Genomic DNA, 22,656 nt, shown 5'->3' on the forward strand with positions numbered 1-22,656 from the left:
AGTCTCTACCCTTTAGGAAGTGACCTCAGATAATCAATTTAAAGTCACAGATTAGAGATTCCCAACCTTAAAACCACTGATTTGAGCTATTACTTGCCTATTTCACAAATCGTTTGTTCCTGCAAAGGGCATTCAGACTAAAGTAACTGTAAAGGCTGACACTATTGCTAAAATGTCTGTTCAGCAGTAGAACTTTAGCAATCTCAAGATGCATAGCTCCCAACTATCCCTAATTTCGAGGGACTGTCCCTGATTTAGAGCAATGTCCCTCTGTCCCTCTTTTCTCCTCATTTGTCCCTCATTTTGGTCTGATCCATATAGCTGTATATAAAATGCACTTTTTATCTTTCAAAAAGTGTTTCCCAGTGCTAAACCTTTCATCCAATTCTTAAATTGCTGCATTTGTACATTTTAAAAGCCAATATAAAGGAATAGTAGTGGTAAAAGTCCTTGTGGATTTAATTAACCTTTTTTTTGGTTAATACTTCTTTAAGGGGGTGTGGCAGGGGTGTATGTCCTATGCCTACATACGTTTTGTTAGTAGGTGTGCCTCATTCCCATCTCAAAATGTTGGGAGGTATGAAGATGTCATTTTCCACACTGTGCAGCATGAAACCTATGAAACAGAGATTGACTTTATTGTAACCCCAAAAAAATATCCCTAGAGACATTGCCCTAAGAACACTTGACCCATTTCTTGATTAAAATGGCCTTTTGAAAGTAGGTGGCCATAGATCAGGCTTTTATTTATTTTTTCAACCAATGGGTTGAACAAAAAATAAAAATAAATTATTTGATTCCCTCATCCACACACTTGATGTGGATGGAGGAATCCTTCCTGCTAAACCTTTTTATTCTGACAGCGGGGAGACTTCCAGCCAGGCAGCAGCGCTGACTGAAAAGAAAAATCTGACAGGTTGGTTGTACAGAACTCGATCTACCGGTCAACTTCTTTACAACCAGCCTGCCCGTACATGGATCGAAATTCGCCCAGTCCCTCCCGAATTTCAATCCGTGTATGGCTGGCTTTAGGGAAGCAACATTAAAAACAGATGATAAAACTCCTCTAATTGTTTGTGGTCATCATCACATTGCTTCTTTGATTCTGCTGCACTATTACAACTAACTTAAACATCAAGAACCACTATTTACAGAAGGAACTTTACAAGCTTGAGGTTTGTTGATAGTTGAGCTAAAAGATGTGGGAGCAGTGGGATTTTGTGCAATTTACTGCAAGGTTTGTGGCAAGCTATAATTACAAAAGGTGGCTAATCGTCCAGCCAATAGGCTCAGTACAGACCCACCTTTCAAGTATTGGCCTTGATATGTTTAGCCCCTGGTATGTTAACGCACGTCACATACGTCATGAAAGACAGAAGTTGTCAGACAAACCTGATTTCCTTTTATGAAGAGGTAAGTAAAACCTTGGACAGAGGAGTGGCTGTGGACGTGATATACCGTATTTATCGCGGTATAACGCGCTCCCGCGTATACCGCGCACCCCTAAAGTTGCCCCGAATCCTGTAAAAAAAAAGTTTTTTTTGTACTTACAGTTTTGGTGTCTTGTGCGGCGTCCATCGGCGGCCTCGTCTGCGGCTTCGGGTGTCCTCTTCGTCGGGTCCGGCGTCCTTCTGCGACTTTGGTTTGGGTGTCCTCTTCGTCGGGGTCCGGCAACCGTCTGCGGCTTCGGGTGACCTCTTCGTCGGGTCCGGCGTCCTTCTGCGGCGTCCTCGCGTCCTCCCCGCTCGTTTCCCGCGCCGAGTTTGAATACTGCGCCGACATATACAGAGCGCAGTACACTCGTGTATTGTCGGCAATGCTCGACAACTCTCGCGCTGACGTCCTGTACGTCCAGGACGTGAGCGCGGAAGGAGCCGAGACTGCCCGACTATACCCGAGTGTACTGCGCTCGGTATATGTCGGCGCAGTATTCAAAACTCAGCGCGGGAAAGCGGGTATCGGCGTATACCGCGCACCCGCGATTTTGCCCTGATTTTCAGGGCAAAAAAGTGTGCGGTATACGCCGATAAATACGGTACGTGGATTTTGCAAAAGCGCTCGATACAGTTCCGCACACACGGCTCATGTGTAAGGTAAGGTCTACAGGATTGGATATATCAGTTTGTAAATGGATAGAAAACTGGCTGAAAGACAGAATTCAGAGAGTGGTGGTTAATGATTCTCACTCTGAATGGTCCAAGGTTATCAGCGGTGTACCCCAAGGTTCAGTGCTGGGACCCTTACTTTTTAATATATTTTTAAATGATATTGGGTCTGAGATCAAAAGTAACATTTCTGTCTTTGCAGATGACACCAAGCTATGCAGTGGAATAACGTCCTTACAGGATGTCTCCAATTTACAAGCCGACCTCAATGCTCTGTCTGATTGGGCGACTAAGTGGCAGATGAGGTTTAATGTTGATAAATGTAAAGTTATGCACTTGGGGGCTAAGAATATGCATGCGTCATACATACTCGGGGGAGTACAACTGGGGGATCTGTAGTGGAGAAGGATCTGGGGGTTTTAGTTGATCATAAGCTTAATAATGGCATGCAATACCAAGCTGCGGTTTCCAAAGCGAGCAAAGTCCTTTCTTGTATTAAGAGAGGTATGGACTCCAGAGACAGAGATATCATTTTGCCCCTGTATAAATCATTAGTAAGACCTCATCTGGAATATGCAGTTCAGTTTTGGGCCCCAGTTCTCAAAAAGGATATCGGAGAACTGGAGAAAGTGCAGAGAAGGGCAACTAAACTGATAAGAGGAATGGAGGAGCTCAGCTATGAGAAAAGATTAGAGGAACTAAATTTATTCACTCTTGAGAAGAGGAGAATAAGGGGGGATATGATCAACATGTACAAATATATAATGGGCCCATATAGTGAACTTGGTGTTGACTTATTCACTTTACGGTCATCTCCAAATACGTAAAGGTTTCTTCACAGTAAGAGCTGTGAAAATGTGGAACAGACTCCCTCCAGACGTGGTTCTGGCCAGCTCAGTAGACTGCTTTAAGAAAGGCCTGGATTCTTTCCTAAATGTACAGAATATAACTGAGTATTAACATTTATAGGTATAGTTGATCCAGGGTTAATCCGATTGCCTCTCGGGGGATCAGGAAGGAATTTTTTCCCCTGCTGCAGCAAATTGGATCATGCTCTGCTGGGGTTTTTTGCCTTCCTCTGGATCAACTGTGGGTATGGAGTTGGGTGTATGGGATTGCATTGTGTTTTTTATTTTGTTTGCTTATTTATTTATTTTTTGTGGTTGAACTGGATGGACTTGTGTCTTTTTTCAACCTGACTATGTAACTATGTATGTCACACTAGAGAAGGTCTTGCAAACAGCAAGCATTGAGAAGTCAAATTCACTTGCATGACTATAAAAATGATCTGCATTGAGGCTATTGAGTCTATGAGCACTTTTAGCTTCATAAATGCCCTCAGATGTTTCATTACTATCTGAGGCCTTGTAAAACATGCTCGCTCAGACAGAACCAGCTTTGTTGGCAAAGCCAAGAAATTACATATTTCTTTGCATGCCAAAAGCAGGGAGAGATTTCTGAGTGATAAGGGCTGTACATAGACTTTAGATTTATCTCAATTTTCTCAAATGGGAAGAAAAAAGAAAAAATATTTGGCAAACCTGGCAGAATTCTTGATTCTATCTTTTATACTGTATAAGTTGGTACTGCAAGACAAACTCATGAGAATCTGATAAATTCATCATTAAGACCAAACCTCTAACTTCAGTTTCAAATGACAGAAATTATTCTTTCTTGCTTACTCCACCAACTCTCTTTACTCATGTAGCACTACCCCCAGAGGAGCTGCTGGTTGTTTTGGGTGGCATATTTACCTCATGGCTCCCCCGAATTCCTAGGGGTGAATGATGCATTTTTAATTTGATAGAAGTAAAAGGAATATCCGCAACAGGTGCTCTTTGCTGTGCTCTTTATTACCCAGCCGGGTAAAAACAATAAACTTGTGGTGAGGAAAGTAAAGTTGAAGACGAAAGGAGAATAGCAAATTCAGGCGTGATAATAGGGAAACAGTCCTGCTCCCAAGCGTAACACTTCTCTGCGCCACTCTTGCCTGAGTGGGTTTAGTGTACCCGGAAAGGCCTCTCTCACTGACCTGGCAGCCAGAGTATCACTCGAACATTTGTAGGATAAAGTCCCTGCCACAGACCCTCCTTGGTGAACTTCAGGGAGACACCTCTGCCACAGGCCCTCTTTGACTTGTAGTTGCAGAGGCAATCCTCCTTAGATGAATTACACCTGGATCTCCTTCAACTTGTCGCTCAGGTACTGATTGACAGGTAATCAATCCTTCAGTGTCCGGCTACCTTGATCCCTGGTGGAGGCCCTTTTGGATCGCCAGCCTCTCAATGGCGCTCCTCAGACGGACTCCCCACCTAACAGCAATACAGCTTGGGATCCTCAAAGGTGGGAACCCAGTCGCTCACTGGGTTCCCGTTGCTGTTCAGATGCTCCGGGCCAACATGGTCCCGGAACCAGGAACACGCGTGGCACGCACGCCCCGGCCAGGTAGGCCATGATTCCGGGGGGGCGTGATGTGGTCACCCTAAAGGTGGGTGCCACACTCGAAAAGGAAGACCCAGAACCAATGGCATCTGCCTCATAAATATCTTCCCACAGTATGCACAACGAGGCTAAAACCCTCCTGATTGACTGCTGGGAAAGAGCACCCAAACCTTGACTCCACTGCTGCCACCTGCAGCACGGGGTTGGAAGAACACCCCAATGCAACAGAATAGCCTACAGCACGGCCAAGCTGAGACAGAGACCCTGTTTTGCACTTAACAATTTGGATCAGAGTTTAACTACACTCTGATCTCCCTCTATATTTAACTAGCACCGGTACTATAAAGTACCCAGATGCTACACTCAGAAAACTGGAGTAGTCAGTGCACAAGTAGTTAGTGCACCTCCTTGAGAGTTTAGTGCAAGGACCTACAGTATATATGAAAAACACTCATCCGCCCCTGATGAGTGTTTTTTATATACACGAAACGCCGCGTCGGGCTTACAAAGATGTAGCTATACGCGTTTATGGGACCCATTCTGATCAACCAGTACTTTTATGATCTATTTACATTTTATACTTCACCTATTGCATGGTTATGCTCAACCTCGATGTGGTTATATATGTTGTCATCAACTGTTATTTATTCAATGTATTTTTATACCAACTATTGTATTATGTATGAAATGTATGTTCTCTACTTTTGTACAAGCTATTTGTTTCTACCAAATATTCTATTTTCTCAATACATGAACATTTCATCTATGGTTTGTTTCATTACTTTGTCCCCATTTAGCCCACTGTTTCATTTAAAGTCCCAAATTCCCTTCGTTGCAATTTACAGTATATATGCGCCACAAACAATTGAAAAGTCTTGTCCTTCTATAAAAGGTGGAGAAAGAAATACATCTCAATATTACAATGCCAGATCAGTTTTCAATCCTTAATTCAAACCTGGCGACACCGTACTTGTGCAAGACTAACAGTCTCAAAGAAATGAGTGCCATCTTTTTGCTGGCAGAGCTTTCTTGCCGAGTAAACTGTGCGTGTGTACAAGGCTTCCAGGTTTCTCGTCAAGAGAACTGCCCAGAATCTCAACGAGAAAAATAGAGAACCTGCTCTCTATTTTCCTCATTGTGATTCTCGGCAGTGTTTTCCTGCCGAGAAACCCGAGCGTCTGTATACTTACCTGTCGCCCTGGAAACCTGCGCATGCTCGAAATTACTTCGACACATGCGCGGTAGCTTCCAAGGGCAGTGTAGGGTGCAGCAAGATGGCGGCGACGGCATTGAATGTGACGAGTTCATGCTCGTCGTACGCGATTATGCCACTGTGTTCTTGCCATTTAAAAGAATGGCGGTTCTTTTGAATTGAGTGTGTGTACACTTGGCCGGCAAGAGATTCTTGCTAAGAATCTCGTCAGGAAAAACAACGTGATTCTGGCCCGTGTGTACAGGGCCTTAGGCCCTGTACACACGTCCGAGGAACTCGACGGGCAAAACGGGCGTAAACTTGCGGCGGTGTAACGTAATTCCGCTAGGCGCAAGCCCGCCTAATTCAAATGGGGCGGGCACCATTTAAATTAGGCGCGTTCCCGCGCCGAACGTACTGTGCATGCTCCGTCCGTCATATTACCCGACGTGCATTGCGCTAAATGACGTCGCAAGGACGTCATTGGTTTCATCCTTAACGTAAATGGCGTCCAGCGCCATTCACGGGCGACTTACGCAAACGACGTGAATTTTAAAATTTCAACGCGGGAACGACGGCCATACTTAACATGGGTTACACAACCTAGAGGGCAGCCTTAGTTTTACGCGGCGTATCTCGACGGAAACAACGTAAATTTAGAGCGGCGGGTAAAGCGTACGTTCGTGAATCGCCGTAACTAGTCATTTGCATATTCTACGCCGACCGCAATGGAATCGCCACCTAGCGGCCGGCCTAGAATTGCATCCTAAGATCCGACGGTGTAAGTCAATTACACCTGTCGGATCTTAGGGCTATCTATGCGTAACTGATTCTATGAATCAGCCGCATAGTTAGGACGGGCGGATCACAGAGATACGACGGCGTATCAGGAGATACGCCGTCGCATCTCTTTTGTGAATCTGGCCCTCTGTCTGGAGGCTAATTCACAAATTCCTATAATTATTCCAAAAATGAAAGATCTGGTCTCTGAAATGTATCACATATAACATTGCTGTGGGGTTTATTTATAAATGTTTTCACACAGGAGTTACACATTTTTAATCCAGGATTCACTCATTTGTTTAATTGGATTTTCCATTGGAAAAATTTGTGAGGCCTCGTACACACGACCGAGGAACTCGACGGGCGAAACACATCGTTTTGCTCGTCGAGTTCCTTGTGAAGCCGTCTTAAAGCGGATCTCCACTCTAAAGTGGAGTCCCGCTGATCGGCACCCTCCCCCCCTCCGGTGTCACATTTGACACCTTTCAGGGGGGAGGGGGGTGCAGATACCTGTCTACAGACAGGTATCTGCACCCACTTCCGGCCCTACGATGCGGGAAAAAGACGGGTTTTTCCCTTGCTTCCCGTCCGTCCCCCGTTGTATGCTGGGAACACTCGGCTCCCAGCACACAGCGGGAGCCAATCGGCGGGCGCAGCGCGACTCGCGCATGCGCCGTAGGGAACCGGGCAGTGAAGCCGGAGCGCTTCACTTCCTGGTTCCCTCACCGTGGATGGAGGGGGGAGCAGCAGGGTGACGAGCGATCGGCTCGTCATCTGCTGCGATCGGCGCGGGACTCCAGGACAGGTAAGTGTCCTTATATTAAAAGTCAGCAGCTGCAGTATTTGTAGCTGCTGGCTTTTAATATATTTTTTTAGTGGCACATCCGCTTTAACTCGACAAGCCAATTTTCTCCATTCCCGTCAAGGAAATAGAGAACATGCTCTCTTTTTGGCTCGTCGAGTTTCTCGACAGTTTCCTCGACGAAAATGTACACACAAGTTTCTTGCTGGTTTTTGCCGAGAAACTCGGTCGTGTGTACGAGGCCTGAATCGTGTGCAAAAAGCAATAGGAGAGATTTACTAATACTGGAGCATGCAAAATCTGGTGTAGCTCTGCATAGAAACCAATCAGCTTCCAGGTTTTATTGTCAAGACTTAACTGAAGAAGGTAAAGTTAGAAGCTGATTGGCTACCATGCACCAGATTCCGAGTGCTCCTGTTTAGGGATGAGCTGAACACCCCCCCGTTCGGTTTGCACCAGAACCTTTGAACGGACCGAGCGTTCGCGCAAACATTTAGAACCCCATTGACGTCTATGGGACTCAAAAGTGCTAATTTTAAAGCCTAATATGCAAGTTATTGTTGTAAAACGTCTTTGAGAACCCGGGTCTTGCCCCAGGGAACATGTATCAATGGAAAAAAAGTTTTAAAAACGGTCGTTTTTTCAGGAGCAGTGATTTTAATGATGCTCAAATAAAAAAATTAAAAAAATGAAAAATTCCTTTAAATATTGTACCTGCTGGGTGTCTATATTATGCCTGTGAAAACGTCTTTGAGAACCCGGGTCTTGCCCCAGGGAATATGTATCAATGGAAAAAAATGTTTAAAAACTGTTGTTTTTTTCAAGACTCCTGAAAAAACAACAGTTTTTAAACCTTTTTTTCCATTGATACATGTTCCCTGGGGCAAGACCCGGGTTCTCAAAGACGTTTTCACAGGCATACTATAGACACCCAGCAGGTACAATATTTAAAGGAAATTTTCATTATTATTTTTCTTTTTTAACTTAAGCATCATTAAAATCACTGCTCCTGAATCTTTAGGTGCAAACTACAGAGCACACGGCCAGTACACACCAAGTAGCTTTAGGTGCAAAATACAGAGCACACGGCCAGTACACACCAAGTAGCTTTAGGTGCAAACTACAGAGGACACGGCCAGTACACACCAAGTAGCTTTAGGTGCAAACTACAGAGGACACTAAGGCAATAAACCACGTAAGAATACTGCAGCTAGCACAATCACCTGCCTGCCAGTAAATTAGGAAGAACTGATCTAGCTAAACTATACAGTGTATAAATATATGTACAACACCTGGGATGTATATATATATCCTCTACACACTGTAACATTAACTGACTTGCCTGCCTGCTCTATCTACCTGCAAAAAAAGACACTCTCTCTGTCCTCTCTTAACCACCGCAACACACTACACAAGGCCGACCTACAGGCGGCCTTTTATAGTGTGGGGCGTGTACTAAACCCCCTGAGCCATAATTGGCCAAAGCCACCCTGCCTTTGGCCGTTTTTTGCAAGCTGTGATTGGCCAAGCATGCAGGTCATAGTGCATGCTTGGCCAATCATCAGCTAGCGATGCCGCAGTGAATTATGGTCTGTGAAACGTAACTCGAATTTAACGCGAACGACCCGTTTTGTTCGTATTTCAAAACTTCTCCTGAACGCTAGAAATTTACAGCTAGTAACTGACTTAAAAAAACTTCAATTTTTCTAGTGTATAAATGCTGCATTTATGATGTTCGAGTCGAACATGAGTTCGACTCGAATACGAAGCTCATCCCTACTTCTGTTTTAGTAAATCTCCCCCCAATGTGTTATAAATAGACAACTTTTAAGTTAAATGTTGGAAAACTAACTTAAAATGTGTTTTTAATAAAAATACACTTTTTGTCTAAACAAACTTTTTTTTAAATTGGCTTGAAAAATATAGGTAAAAATGCAAACTAACCAAATCAAACCTTAATAAATGGCCCCTAGTCATTAAAGAATGTCAATTCTTATGGTTGCAAATATCAACTAAATTCCAAGACAAGTTAATGGGTTATAGTTAAGGATTTCAACAGCTGCTCTTTTCAAAACAATAGCCTCCTTTAAAATTAGACCAGAGGTCTTGGACATCTACGCTACTTTACATGATAAAACAAAATAAAATGAATACTATTTTGTTCTTTACACCAAAAAATATATAAAAAATGAGGTGGGGGGCTGACAGTAAGGAAATGTCAACTCCCATTTGCAAACAGGAAATGTTGTGAGGTCTGGATCTGTGGTCATTCTCTGATCTGCTCCAACCACAATCTTGTGTTCTTGTTAAGACTTATACATGTTTTAGCCTGCTGTGCATCAAGTTTGCAGTGAGAGTTTATTTCCTTTGCAACACCAGGAAACGCAAAGCAAAAAAGAAAAAATATCAGCCTGTTTTTTTTTTTTTGGAGAGCTGACAGTTTGGTCCTTGGAGAACAGTTACTGCAATCTCAGGCTCTGTTTCTCACAGAAGATGTTTGCAGATTACACAGTGTGGGATCGGTTGGAGATCACTGTATATGATCATTCGCTGTAGTGTGCTGCTGGACAAGTATTGCTTTAGGAAGTCTTGTACTACTTAGTAGCTAATCACTTTCTCTCCGGCTGCTGGAGCATACAGTTATTTTATTCTACTTTCTCGTAGACAAGAGCTCTACCATGTGCTGGATTTTTACAGTGTTCATCTGTCTACTGGCAGGTAAGTGAAAAAATATATTTTTTGGCATTTAAAGGGTGAGCTCAGACAAAATGTATATTTAAAGTGTGTGTGCAGAGAATTATTATTATTATTATTATTATTATTATTATTATTATTATTATTATTTATTTTTTAATAGTGTGGTAGTTGAATTAAATTCCTTGTCAAACTACATTTCTGTCGGTGTCACTGCTAGGTGCATTCAACTTCTATTTGTCCTGGGGGGGGGCATTGTCCCTGAGGAAGAAAGTGATGGGAAATAAAACATGTTGGAGGTGAAGGTCTTCCAATGGGGACACCTGTTCAGCTGTGTGATAGGGAAATTACTTTTACTTGCTAAAGATTTCCTTTTGCTTCCTCTTGTGTCTTTGGAAAAGGAAACACATGTAAAGTACAGATAAACCCTCCAGCAGGAAACTGACACCGGAAGAGTAACTTTCGATGATTAACAAAAGATTGTGGGAGTTTTTTGGGGGGATTTTTTTTTTTTTAATGGTTCTAGATTTAGTTTACCATGTTCATCATTGCAATGTCTGTCCATTGTTGTAAAATCTCAAATTTTCGAAATTGACCTTGAGACCAGGTTCACACTGGGCTACGGGAGTGAAGCCGTGCGAGTTCAGCTGAACTCGCACAATTTCACTCCCTCCTGTCAGTCCTGATTTTGTCCGCGATTAAAGAGACAGGTTCCTGCACGGATGTCAATGTAAAGCGCGGGCCGAAATCGCACAAAGTAGTACAGAAACTACTTTTTTAAATCGGTGCAGTGCCACAGATGCGGCGTCGCACCGATTATGAAGGTGCAATTGCAAATGCCATTGCAAATGCCGCCGTTTTGACATGCGATTTGACATGTCAAATCGAATGTCAAAATGCACCAGTCTATACCAGAACTGAAATCTATTCTCCCCCCCCCCTTTCTATTCAATCAAATGAGATTTGTTGAAAGTGCATCTTATTTCATGTTATCCTTTTGTTTCCTAGTGTTACCTTGTAAGGCTGTACACAGGATGTTTTACAACCTCTCTTGAACGATTTAACTTGACAGATAGTAACCGACATTCAAAAATGCAGTTTAGCGCTGTTTAGTCGCGTTTGCATTTAGAAGCGTTTTCTTTCTTTTAATAGTCAAACACGAAAAACATCTGTAAACGAAACATGGCTAAATGCGAGTTAGTGGGTTTACACATGTTTAGAAGCTGTTACAGGTGTTTGGCATTTCAAATGCCTCTGAAAATCCATTTTAAAAGCATTTTTTTGCTTTCCAAAAAATGCTTCTAAACTCAACTGCCTAGAAACGACTATAAACGACCCTGTGTTACATGTACTGATAAGATAACACAGAGGAGAGTTTGAGGGCAGCTTAAAAAAATCACCCAACTGTTCCTAAAAGCCCTTTCACACTGCCAGCGCCCAAAAAACGCTGGTAAAAAAATTTAAAAATGCGGAAATTCGGAATTTCGAGAATTCGAATTTTCGAAATTACGAATTTTCGATTTTTTTAAAAAAAAAATCTTTAATTCGAAAATTTAAAAATCGAATATTCGAAAATTGAGAATTTCAAAATTGCAAAATTCGAAAATCTAAAATTCGAAACATTTTCGTATTTCCGAATTTCGGAAATTTAGAAATACGAAAATTCGGAAATTAAAAAATTCGGAAATACGAAAATTTCAATAATTCGGAAATACGAAAATTCAGAAATTCAAAATTTTGGAAATACGAAAATTCAGAAAATTCGGAAATAAAAAAAATTGGAAAAGAAAATTCGGAATTAACGAATTTTGCTAAATTCGTTAAAAAACAAATTAAAAAAACAAATTGCACCTGTCTAGTAGCTTCTGCTTTGTGCACCCTCCTCCTCAATTGCATCAACATCCTATGATGCCTCTGGACTCCAAGCTGTAAGTGTTGGGACTTTTTCAAAAGCAAGTTAGCTTGAAATTCACAGGGACTGTGCATCTTAGGCCTCGTACACACGACCAAGGAACTTGTCGTAAAAGACACATCATTTTCCTCGACGAGTTCCTTGTCAGGCTTGTCGAGAATCTTGTCAAGCTTTCTTTGCGTACACACTGTCAAGACAAAATCTTGTTGTTCTCAAACGCGGTGACGTACAACACGTACTACGGCACTATAAAGGGGAAGTTCGATTCCACTGGCACAACCCTTGGGGCTGCTTTTGTTAATCTCATGCCACAGCGTGTTAAGTAAAAGATTGGTAAGAGACGATTCGCGCTTTTCAGTCTGTTACAGATGTGCTATCTCCATTACGAACACTACTTTTACCGAAGGTGCGCTCCCGTCTCATACTTTATTCTGAGCATGCTCGAGTTTCTAAGCATACACACGAATGTGTTTCTCGTCATAAACCAGCCCGACGAGGAACACGACGAGGAAATTGAGACTCCCGACGAGGAAAAAGAGAACTTGTTCTCTTTTTTTCTCGTCGAGTTCCACAACAGTTTTCTCGACAAAAAACATACACACGACTGTTTTCCTCTGCAAAAATGCTCTACCTCCAAGTTTCTTGATGGATTCTGTCGAGGAAAACAGTCGTGTGTACGGTCGTGTGTCACTCGACAGAATCCATCAAGAAACTTGGAGGCATTTTTGCTGAGGAAAACGGTTGAGTGTATGTTTTTCGTCGAGAAAACTGTCGTGGAACTCGACGAGAAAAAAAGAAAACAGGTTTTTGCCGAGGAAAACTGTCATGTGTATGTTTTTCCATCAAGAAACTTGTTTCATGTGTACAGTAGGTGTTTGTGATATTGTTCTTTTAGCACGACAGCGTCGCGCTGATACTCGGCGACAGGGTGCCGAGATCTCGCCGACATCTTGCACTCACTGGAATAGTGACAGCACATCCCAGCAAGCGCGTCATAGAAGCGACGGGAGATCCGACTTGGATTCCCGCCAATTCTACACGTGTGCGGCGTTTGCTATGAATCCTGAGGGGGAAGTCCCCGCCCGATTTTAAATAAAAATCCGGCATGGGTCCCCCCTCAGGAGCATACCGGGCCCTTAGGTCTGTTATGGGTTGTAAGGAGAGCCCCCTACGCCGAAAAAAACGGCGTAGGGGGTCCCCCTACGATCCATACCAGACCCGTATCCAAAGCACGCTACCCGGCCAGCCAGGAAGGGAGTGGGGACGAGCGAGCGCCCCCCCCCCCCCCCCCTCCTGAGCCGTACCAGGCTGCATGCCCTCAACATGGGGGGGTTGGGTGCTCTGGGGCAGGGGGGCGCACTGTGGCCCCCCCACCTCAGAGCACCCTGTCCCCATGTTGATGAGGACAGGGCCCCTTCCCGACAACCCTGGCCGTTGGTTGTCGGGGTATGCGGGCGCGAGGCTTATCGGAATCTGGGAGCCCCCTTTAATAAGGGGGCCCCCAGATACCGGCCCCCCACCCTAAGTGAATGAGTATGGGGTACATCGTACCCCTACCCATTCACCTGCAAGAAAAGTGGTAAAAACACAAATAAACCACACAGTGTATTAAAATATTTTATTAGTCTGCTCCGGAGGCCGCCCCCTGTCTTCTTTATTAGCTCTTTTACCAGGGGGGGCTTCTTCTTTGACGTCTTCGGGTGGGTGGGGGCCGCCGTCTGGTTCTCTTCCACCGCCGGGGGGGGGGGTGGCTTTTAAAAAAGCCCCCACCCCCCCGGCGGGTTTCCTCCGGCGTCTTCGGCGGGGCTCTTCTTCTTACGCTATCCCGACGGGTCTTCTCCGCTATCCGGGGGGTCTCGCCGCTCTCCGCTGTTGACTCGTCGCACCCCGGTTCTTCGTCTCGCAGTCCGGTCCCTTCTTCCGTGCTGTACGTCTTCTTCCGTGCTGTGAGTTCTTCTTCCGCGCTGTGACGTCATGTTCTTCACTTCTCTTCTTCTCCCGATGTTGACTCGCCGGTCCTCCTCGCTGAAATGACGGATGCGCGCCTTGCATCGGACCTATATAGGCCTCACAGTCCCATCATGCTCTGTACCTACCCATGTGATACCTACAGTACCCACGTGGGTAGGTATCACATGGGTAGGTACATAGCATGATGGGACTGTGAGGCCTATATAGGTCCGATGCAAGGCGCGCATCCGTCATTTCAGCGAGGAGGACCGGCGAGTCAACATCGGGAGAAGAAGAGAAGTGAAGAACATGACGTCACAGCGCGGAAGAAGAACTCACAGCACGGAAGAAGACGTACAGCACGGAAGAAGGGACCGGACTGCGAGACGAAGAACCGGGGTGCGACGAGTCAACAGCGGAGAGCGGCGAGACCCCCCGGATAGCGGAGAAGACCCGTCGGGATAGCGTAAGAAGAAGAGCCCCGCCGAAGACCCCGGAGGAAACCCGCCGGGGGGGGTGGGGGCTTTTTTAAAAGCCACCCCCCCCCCGGCGGTGGAAGAGAACCAGACGGCGGCCCCCACCCACCCGAAGACGTCAAAGAAGAAGCCCCCCCTGGTAAAAGAGCTAATAAAGAAGACAGGGGGCGGCCTCCGGAGCAGACTAATAAAATATTTTAATACACTGTGTGGTTTATTTGTGTTTTTACCACTTTTCTTGCAGGTGAATGGGTAGGGGTACGATGTACCCCATACTCATTCACTTAGGGTGGGGGCCGGTATCTGGGGGCCCCCTTATTAAAGGGGGCTCCCAGATTCCGATAAGCCTCCCGCCCGCATACCCCGACAACCAACGGCCAGGGTTGTCGGGAAGGGGCCCTGTCCTCATCAACATGGGGACAGGGTGCTCTGAGGTGGGGGGGCCGCAGTGCGCCCCCCTGCCCCAGAGCACGCAACCCCCCCAAGTTGAGGGCATGCAGCCTGGTACGGCTCAGGAGGGGGGGGGCGCTCGCTCGTCCCCACTCCCTTCCTGGCTGGCCGGGTAGCGTGCTTTGGATACGGGTCTGGTATGGATCGTAGGGGGACCCCCTACGCCGTTTTTTTCGGCGTAGGGGGGCTCTCCTTACAACCCATAACAGACCTAAGGGCCGGTATGCTCCTGAGGGGGGGACCCATGCCGGATTTTTATTTAAAATCCGGCGGGGACTTCCCCCTCAGGATTCATAGCAAACGCCGCACACGTGTAGAATTGGCGGGAATCCAAGTCGGATCTCCCGTCGCTTCTATGACGGCTCTGTCTCCATCGCGGCAAGCCAGCTCGGCGCTGGCTCCCGCGATGGGGCTCGTAGGTGCTCAATCTCGCCGAGAAAGAGAGCGAGATTGACACAAAATCGGGTTCACCTACTGTATGCTTAGAAACCCGCACATGCTCAGAAGAGTGGCGCCAGTGGAATCAAACTTCCCCTTTATAGTGCCGTCGTACGTGTTTTACGTCACCGCGTTTGAGAACGACGAGATTTTGTCTTGACAGTGTGTACGCAAAGAAAGCTTGTCAAGGTTCTCGACAAGCGTAACAAGGAACTCGTCGAGGAAAACTATGTTTCATTTACGACGAGTTCCTCGCTCGTGTACGAGGCCTTAGGCTGCTTCAGCTTAGGGAGCTGCTCATGAATCATTGCCACCCAAGAACTGGGAGCTCAGGAACTGGCAGGATCACTGGGTAAAATTTGAATGAAAGAAGGTGAAACAGTGACACCACTGTAATGAGTAGTAGGCTGCTATTTGTAAACTATATTTTGCTGTGACCCATGTAAAACCTCTACAACTAATCCCATGTGTGGGTGAAATGTGTTAGAGGGGTTTGGTTTGGAAGGAGACAAGCTGAAGCTGATCTCCTACTTTTTAGACCAGGTGTGGTCTCCTGGTGTGTGCTTATATGTTCTTTGGCTATACTATAGCATAGTTAAACTATGTTTTTGAAAGGTGTTAAAGAAACAAATGACCCGAAAGTATGTGGTGTAACATCTCTACCTAAATTCCTGTCTGCACACCCACTATAGGAAGTTAGGAGGGAAGTCTTGTCTTATGGCCCGTATACAATCCAAAAATCGTACGAAAAATACCTCTTGAAGCGATCATATGATAATCTCTTGAAAGGCAAGAACGTGGTGACATCATTGCGTATGACGAGCATGCACTCGTCACATTCGATGCTGTCGCCGCCATCTTGCTTCACCCTACCTATGCCGCGGAAGCTACCGCGCATGCGTCAAAGTCATTTCGAGCATGCGCGGGTTTCCACGGCGACAGGTAAGTATACAGATGCTCGGGTTTCTCGCCGGGAAACAGGCCGACAAGAATCTCGATGAGAAAATAGAGAGCAGGATTTCTATATTTCTCGTCGAGATTCTGGCCAGATTTCCAGACGAGAACCTGAAAGCCTCGTACACACGCTCGGTTTACTCCACAAGAAAGCTCTGCCAGCAGTTTTCTTGCTGGTTATTGCCGAGAAAACCAAGCGTGTGTATGAGGTTTCATCCTATCAGCATGATCCTTGTTAGCATATGAGAACTGCAGGTAAGCTGACTGGCTATTTGCGTTGCTTCTCCCTCTCCCAGCCTCAGCTCTGCTGTACAGGGGTTGCAATTGGCTGGTACTAAGTGGCATTCAGGTACTTATGCTGATTGCATTTACCAAATACATTTAAAGAGACACTAAAGGTTCATTTAAAAAAAAACATGTAATACTTACCTCCATTGTGCAGCTCGTTTTGCACACAGTGGCCCTGAACCTGGCCTTCCGGGGTCCCTTGGCGGCTGTCTTAGCTCCTCCTTGCAAGAACTAACCCCCTTCATGGGAGCTCTTGCAGGTGTGTGCTCCTGTGATAAAGCCGTAGACTGTATCACTCGGCCCTGGCGCGCCACATCATTGGATGTGATTGACAGCAGCGTGAGCCAATGCCTGCGCTGCTATCAATCCATCCAATCTAGCCAATTAACGACCAGACTGGAGAAGAGGATGCCAGGGGCGAGGGCAGCAGGTGAACGGGCTCAGGTAAGTAAAATGGGGGGGGGGGGGCTGGGGGGGTTTAGGATGTATTAAAGTGAAAAAGAAAAAACCTTTACAACCCCTTTAATGATGCATTAATGAATACAGAGATGCATAAATATGAGTTTGGAGTTTGGGTTTATATTCTCAAAATTGCATTTACTGTGTAGTTGTGTAATCTGTCACTGGAACATCTGTTTGGTCATATTCATCTCACTGATTTACCATATAAGGACTGTGTGTTAACTGTGGCTGCTGTTCAGATAATATAATTGGATTTGACATTTTGCAAGAGATGATAAACTACCATATCTGTAAAACAGAGAAAAAGACTCTGGAAGTAAGTGTAAGATGTGTTTTCAGAAAAAATAGTGTTGCGCTACCCCCGAAGGAGCCGCTTGGTTGATTTGGGATCTACTCTCCTTCGGTTTAGCTCACCCCTATTTAACTAGCTTGAACCTTCCCTTGACACATCAGAAGTCTGGAGAAGGAGATATTGTGAGCCCTGCCGGGCTGAGGTCACAATAGCAAACAGTCAATATACAGTGGCAATATAGAAATGAAATTACCTGCGGTTATAGACAGTCCCTCCAGACTAAGGAGAAAAAAAAAGTATACTCCACACAATGAATATGTTTGAATGTAAAAGAAAGATAGGTTTACTGTATGGAACTCAAAAAAAGGCAAGCATACATTAAGGCATAAACACAACTTGCCAGTAAAGGCTTGATATGAACCGCAAGGGCCCTTGCAAGGATCTGCAATTTATGTAAGCAAGGAGGAACTAACCTATGAATGGTACCATTCATCTAATCTAATGGCAGGCAGTCTATGCTCGCGAGCGCCCTCTAACGGGCAGTCCTACAGAACAGTCAATACCCCCGTTGCGGCCGGTCGGTGCACGTTAACAATTGTAATCCACAGGTGGCAATCGGGGAAAAAGCCTCAGCAACAAAATGTCTAGGGTAGTTGGAAGTTGGTGGATTGACCGCTCGTCAGCGTCAACCACTTCGGTGCAGCACTAGAACAGTTAAATGGGCCCATAAGTTCCGGCTAGAGGCCGAACAAATGTCTGTGGCCTGTGAAATGGCACTAGGTGTCGGTGTTAAACCTAGAGTCTGAATCCGAGCAAATGCTCTCTCACCCGACAGGCCGATCCGCCTGAGTTCTCCTCAGAAAGGGCGCGCTGACAGGCACTGCTCCACAGCACACAGGATCCCAGATGGCGGTACTCCACTGTTTCAGTGTCAGCTGGGCAGTCTCCTCAATCTTCAGGAACACGGCCGGAGGCTGGAGTCTTGCTTCCGTCTGGATGGCTGGTCTCAGTGGATAGGCCCAGGCTTCTGGCCTAACAACACGGTGGTGCTCTGTTAGCAGCTCCGCAGAGGAGAGAAGTCCAGGTCCCGAGAGAGCGAAAAACAGCCACCCCCTTTCCTTAAGTAACCTCCCCCATAAGTCTGTGTGGAGGTGTCACATGTTCCAATAGCACAGAGCATTGTGGGAAGTGTAGTCTGTTTCTCTACGAGTCAATGAAGTCCATATCTCCTGCAACTTGCATTCCCACAATGCATAACTTTCTTAAAGGTATCCTAAGTATTTACAAAAAATGGATAAAGTTCCAGCGCGGATGACCTGTCGTAAGACTTTGACAGGATGACCCCGCTACAATAGTGACTGCAGATTTAAAGTAGTATTAAACACAAAAGAAAACATGTATTATATTGCAGCTTAACCATTCTTAGGTGTGATGCCTGCATTAGATTTCTTTTTTAGGCTTTCTTTCTTCTATATTCCTATGATGACCTGGCCAGTAAGTCTGTTGTTTTTCATAAGAACAAGCTCTTTCGCAGATGCATCACTTACAGGGATGAGACCAACTGTTCAACACTGCCAGAGGTGCTTACAATAATCAGTTTCACTATTTTTAATGTAAAACCCAAAAGAAAAAAAACCTGTTTCCTATTACTACTTATAAAGTGCGAGCTGGAGTTTGGCTTAAATTTGTCAGTATATTTAAATCTGACAGTACATCTAATACTCCCCCCAGACTGACACATGACTGCTGTCCAAAGGTGCCCCTGTGCTCCTACTTCCAAGGAGGAGGTGTGTTACTGGCCAGATCACCAGGTGAAAACAAAAGGAAAAAGCCTGAAAAAGAAAACGAATGCAGCTACCACATCTAATGATTGGTAAGATGCAATATATTACATTTTTGGTTTGAGGTTTAATACTGCTTTAAAAGACTTTTATAAAGTATAACTGTGAGTATGGAAAATCATAAACCAACCAGAAGAATTTGAGTCCAGCCACCTTTAGGTTCCTGTACACCAGGGGTAGGCAACCTGGGGCATTCCAGCTTTTACAGAACTACCATCATGCCTCTGGGAGTAATTGTAACGGCAGCTTTGCAATGCCATATGGGAAATGTAGTTCCACAACAGCTGAAGGGCCCCAGGTTGCCTACCCCTGATGTACACCCTCTCATCTGGGGCAGACAATATACTAATTTAAAATGCAATCTCCGAATTTGCAGTTGGGTCAACCCCTCCTGCTCTTACATAAGTATGATGAAGTGCAGAACTATGATTGGCAGCAATACGGAGGGATTGAACTGAAGTTGGAATTTTGACACTAGAACACCTCCTCTGATGGTATGCAGTCAGAGGCACACCTGCCGTGAAAAGAAGTCAAAACCTTGAAGCAGATGGTGCCCGTTCAATGCAAAGGGGGCGGCAGGGGTATCCTTTCAAGACGTTCCTATGATTTAAACTATATTCTGGGGTCCCAGAGATCTGTGCCTTGTCTTGAGGACAAATGTTGAAGCTAAGGTTCTTAGCACTGCATTTAAGCCGCACTGTCGAGGGGAATGATCTCCCTGCCCAACAGTATATACAGTAGTTGGCTCCAGCAGAACGGAGTGGCAAGGTAATGCAATGGTGTGGGACAGGGACTTCTCTAAGGTAAGAGTCATCTGAACACCAATACTGGGCGGCAAGAGGAACTTATTACTTCCACTGACCACCAATGCTGGGGAAAGGGACAATGTTTTAATGTCAATAACCAGCAATGGGGGAGAGAGGGGGACTATTTGACTGCCACTGACCATGAATGCTGGGGCAAGGGTAACTATCTTAATGCCACTGTCCTCCAGTGCTGGAGCCAAAAATACCTATTTATCTGTTATGACCACCAATGCTGGAGGCAAGGGGGAATATATTGCCACTGACTGCCAATGCCGGAGAGAAGGGGGGTGAATTTATTGCTATTGAAATCTAATGCTAGAGAGAGGGAGAGATTATTATTTTTTGTTTACAACTGTCAATACACAATATAATACAACCAGGGACAAATGTGTGTAATAATACACAATAGTCAGAGAGGGAAAGGGCAGATTCCCACTTATACTCAATGGATCCGCTCAAGAAAGACACATCAAGAGTTGTATAAGGCATAATCATCATGCAATGAACTCAGCTTACTGCTTAAAACATCCAATATACTGTAAGCATAAAGCGGGTATAGAAACAAGGAATGAGCCGTATACTGTAGTCCCTTGAAAAACTGCGGTCCGAGGGCCAGATGCAGCCCTTTGCTAGCCTTTATCTGACCCTTGAGGCACTGTTCTTCCAAATTATATGATGCAATATTCATCCCACTAGGGATGAGCTTTGAGTTCGAGTCGAACATTGCCTGTATGCCCGTTCGCCGAAGAGCGAACAATTTGGAGTGTTCACAGCAAATTCGAAAAGCCCTGGAACACCCTGTAAAAGTCTATGGGAGAAATCTAAAGTGCTAATTTTAAAGGCTTATATGCAAGTTATTGTCATAAAACGTGTTTGGGGATCTGGGTCCTGCCCCAGGGGACATGTATCAATGCAAAAAAAAGTTTTAAAAACGTCCGTTTTTTCGGGAGCAATGATTTTAATAATGCTTAACCAGTTCCCAACCTCCTCATGTACATTTACGTCGGCAGAATGGAACGGACAGGCACAATCACGTACCTGTACGTCCTCTGCTAGACGTGGGTGGGGGGTCCGATCGGGACAAGAAAATTTTTATATATGTTTTTGGGGGATATTTATTACAGCAAAAAGTAAAAAATATTGAATTTTTTTTAAATTGTCGCTCTATTTTTGTTTATAGCGCAAAAAATAAAAACCGCAGAGGTGATCAAATACCACCAAAATAAAGCTCTATTTGTGGGGAAAAAAGGACGCCAATTTTGTTTGGGAGCCACGTCGCACGACCGTGCAATTGTCTGTTAAAGCGACGCAGTCCCGAACTGTAAAAACCCCTTGGGTCTTTAGCCAGCATATTGGTCCGGGGCTTAAGTGGTTAAAGTGAAACAATAAAAGTGAAATATTCCTTTAAATTTCATACCTGGGGGGGGGTATTGTATGCCTGTAAAGCAGCGCTTGATTCCCCTGCTTAGAACTGTCCCTGCACAAAGTGTCCTTTCTGAAGAAAAAAAAGTAAATTAAAATCACTCACGGCTATAATGAATTGTCGGCTCCCAGCAATACAGAGAAAAGTCATTGATAAAAAAAAGTCATGGGGGTCCCCCCAAATTCAATTACCAGGCCCTTCAGATCTGGTATGGATATTAAGGGGAACCCCACGTCAAATAAAAAAAAAATTACGTGGGGTTTTACAAATATCCATACCAGAACCTTCAGGGGTAAATTTTAAGGGAACTCCACCCCAAATTTTTCAAAAAATGGCATGGAGCTCCCCCCAAAAATCCTGACCCCTCAAAGCACCATGTCCCCATGTTGATGAAGACAAGGGCCTCATCCCCACAAACCTTTCCCGGTGGTTGTGGGGGTCTGCGGGCGGGGGGCTTATCGGAATCTGGAAAACCCCTTTAACAAAGGGGACCCCCAGATCCCGGCCCCCCCTATGTGAATTGGTAATGGGATACGTTGTACCCCTACCATTTCACAAAGAAAGTGTAACAGGCGCATGCGCGGCGCGATGCTGACAGGACTCGCCTGAGCTCAGCTCCGTCACACCCAGTCCTCTTGGCTCATTTCCCCGGGGCTATACAGCACAGATCGCGGCGAAAATAACAAGCACCCCCGTGGGAACAAAGGGTGCATGCCATCAGCGAGGAAGAATCGGTTTAAGAGACCCCAGCACTGCCTCACTAACTTTCTCCTGGACATGGAGCAGAGGAGCGGTAAGGCATCCCAAGATGGCGCCGGTGGCCTCACGTGGGGAGGGGGAGAGCAGGCCTCACTACAGCCCAGCACTCAGGACAATCGTGAGTACAACTCCCCTCTGTCAAAGGCAGACCTGGACGAGAGTCTCACCTCCATATATATTAAATTGGTGGAGAAAATAGAGAGAGAGGTGCACAAGTCTACAACAGCCCTCTCACATGAGATAGCCAGCATAGGCACACGCACTGATCTCTTGGAGACTAAACATGATGAGCTCTCACTGGCTCATAACGACCTGAGAAAAGACTATGAGAATTTGGCAGATAATTTTGCCTTTATGCAGGCACAGGTTGAAGATTTGGACAACAGAAATCGCCGCCAAAATATCCGGCTGCGTGGGGTCCCAGAGACTGTCACAGAGCTAATGCCTGCAGTATCTAAAATCTTTCATGGTCTCCTCCCAGACAAGCCTTTAACTGCTTTTGCATGTGACAGGATTCACAGAGCCCTTCGTCCAAAACCCACAGCTGATAACCCCCCCAGGGACATTATCATGTGCATGAAGGACTT

The 22,656-nt window shown here is 45.4% G+C and overlaps 1 protein-coding gene across 1 annotated transcript in view; it reads left to right on the forward strand.

The window, feature by feature from the left end:
• The first annotated feature begins 9,595 nt into the window (after nt 1–9,595).
• Nucleotides 9,596–22,656, forward strand: part of ITGA1 (integrin subunit alpha 1) — a 209,916-nt gene continuing 196,855 nt past the window's right edge. Inside the window, exon 1 of the mRNA XM_040339304.1 lies at nt 9,596–10,042. Coding sequence (XP_040195238.1) covers nt 10,003–10,042 — 40 coding nt within the window. The 5' untranslated portion in view covers nt 9,596–10,002. The remainder of the gene's footprint in view (nt 10,043–22,656) is intronic.

Source organism: Rana temporaria, chromosome 1 (assembly GCF_905171775.1).
Source record: "Rana temporaria chromosome 1, aRanTem1.1, whole genome shotgun sequence".
Lineage (NCBI taxonomy): Eukaryota > Metazoa > Chordata > Amphibia > Anura > Ranidae > Rana > Rana temporaria.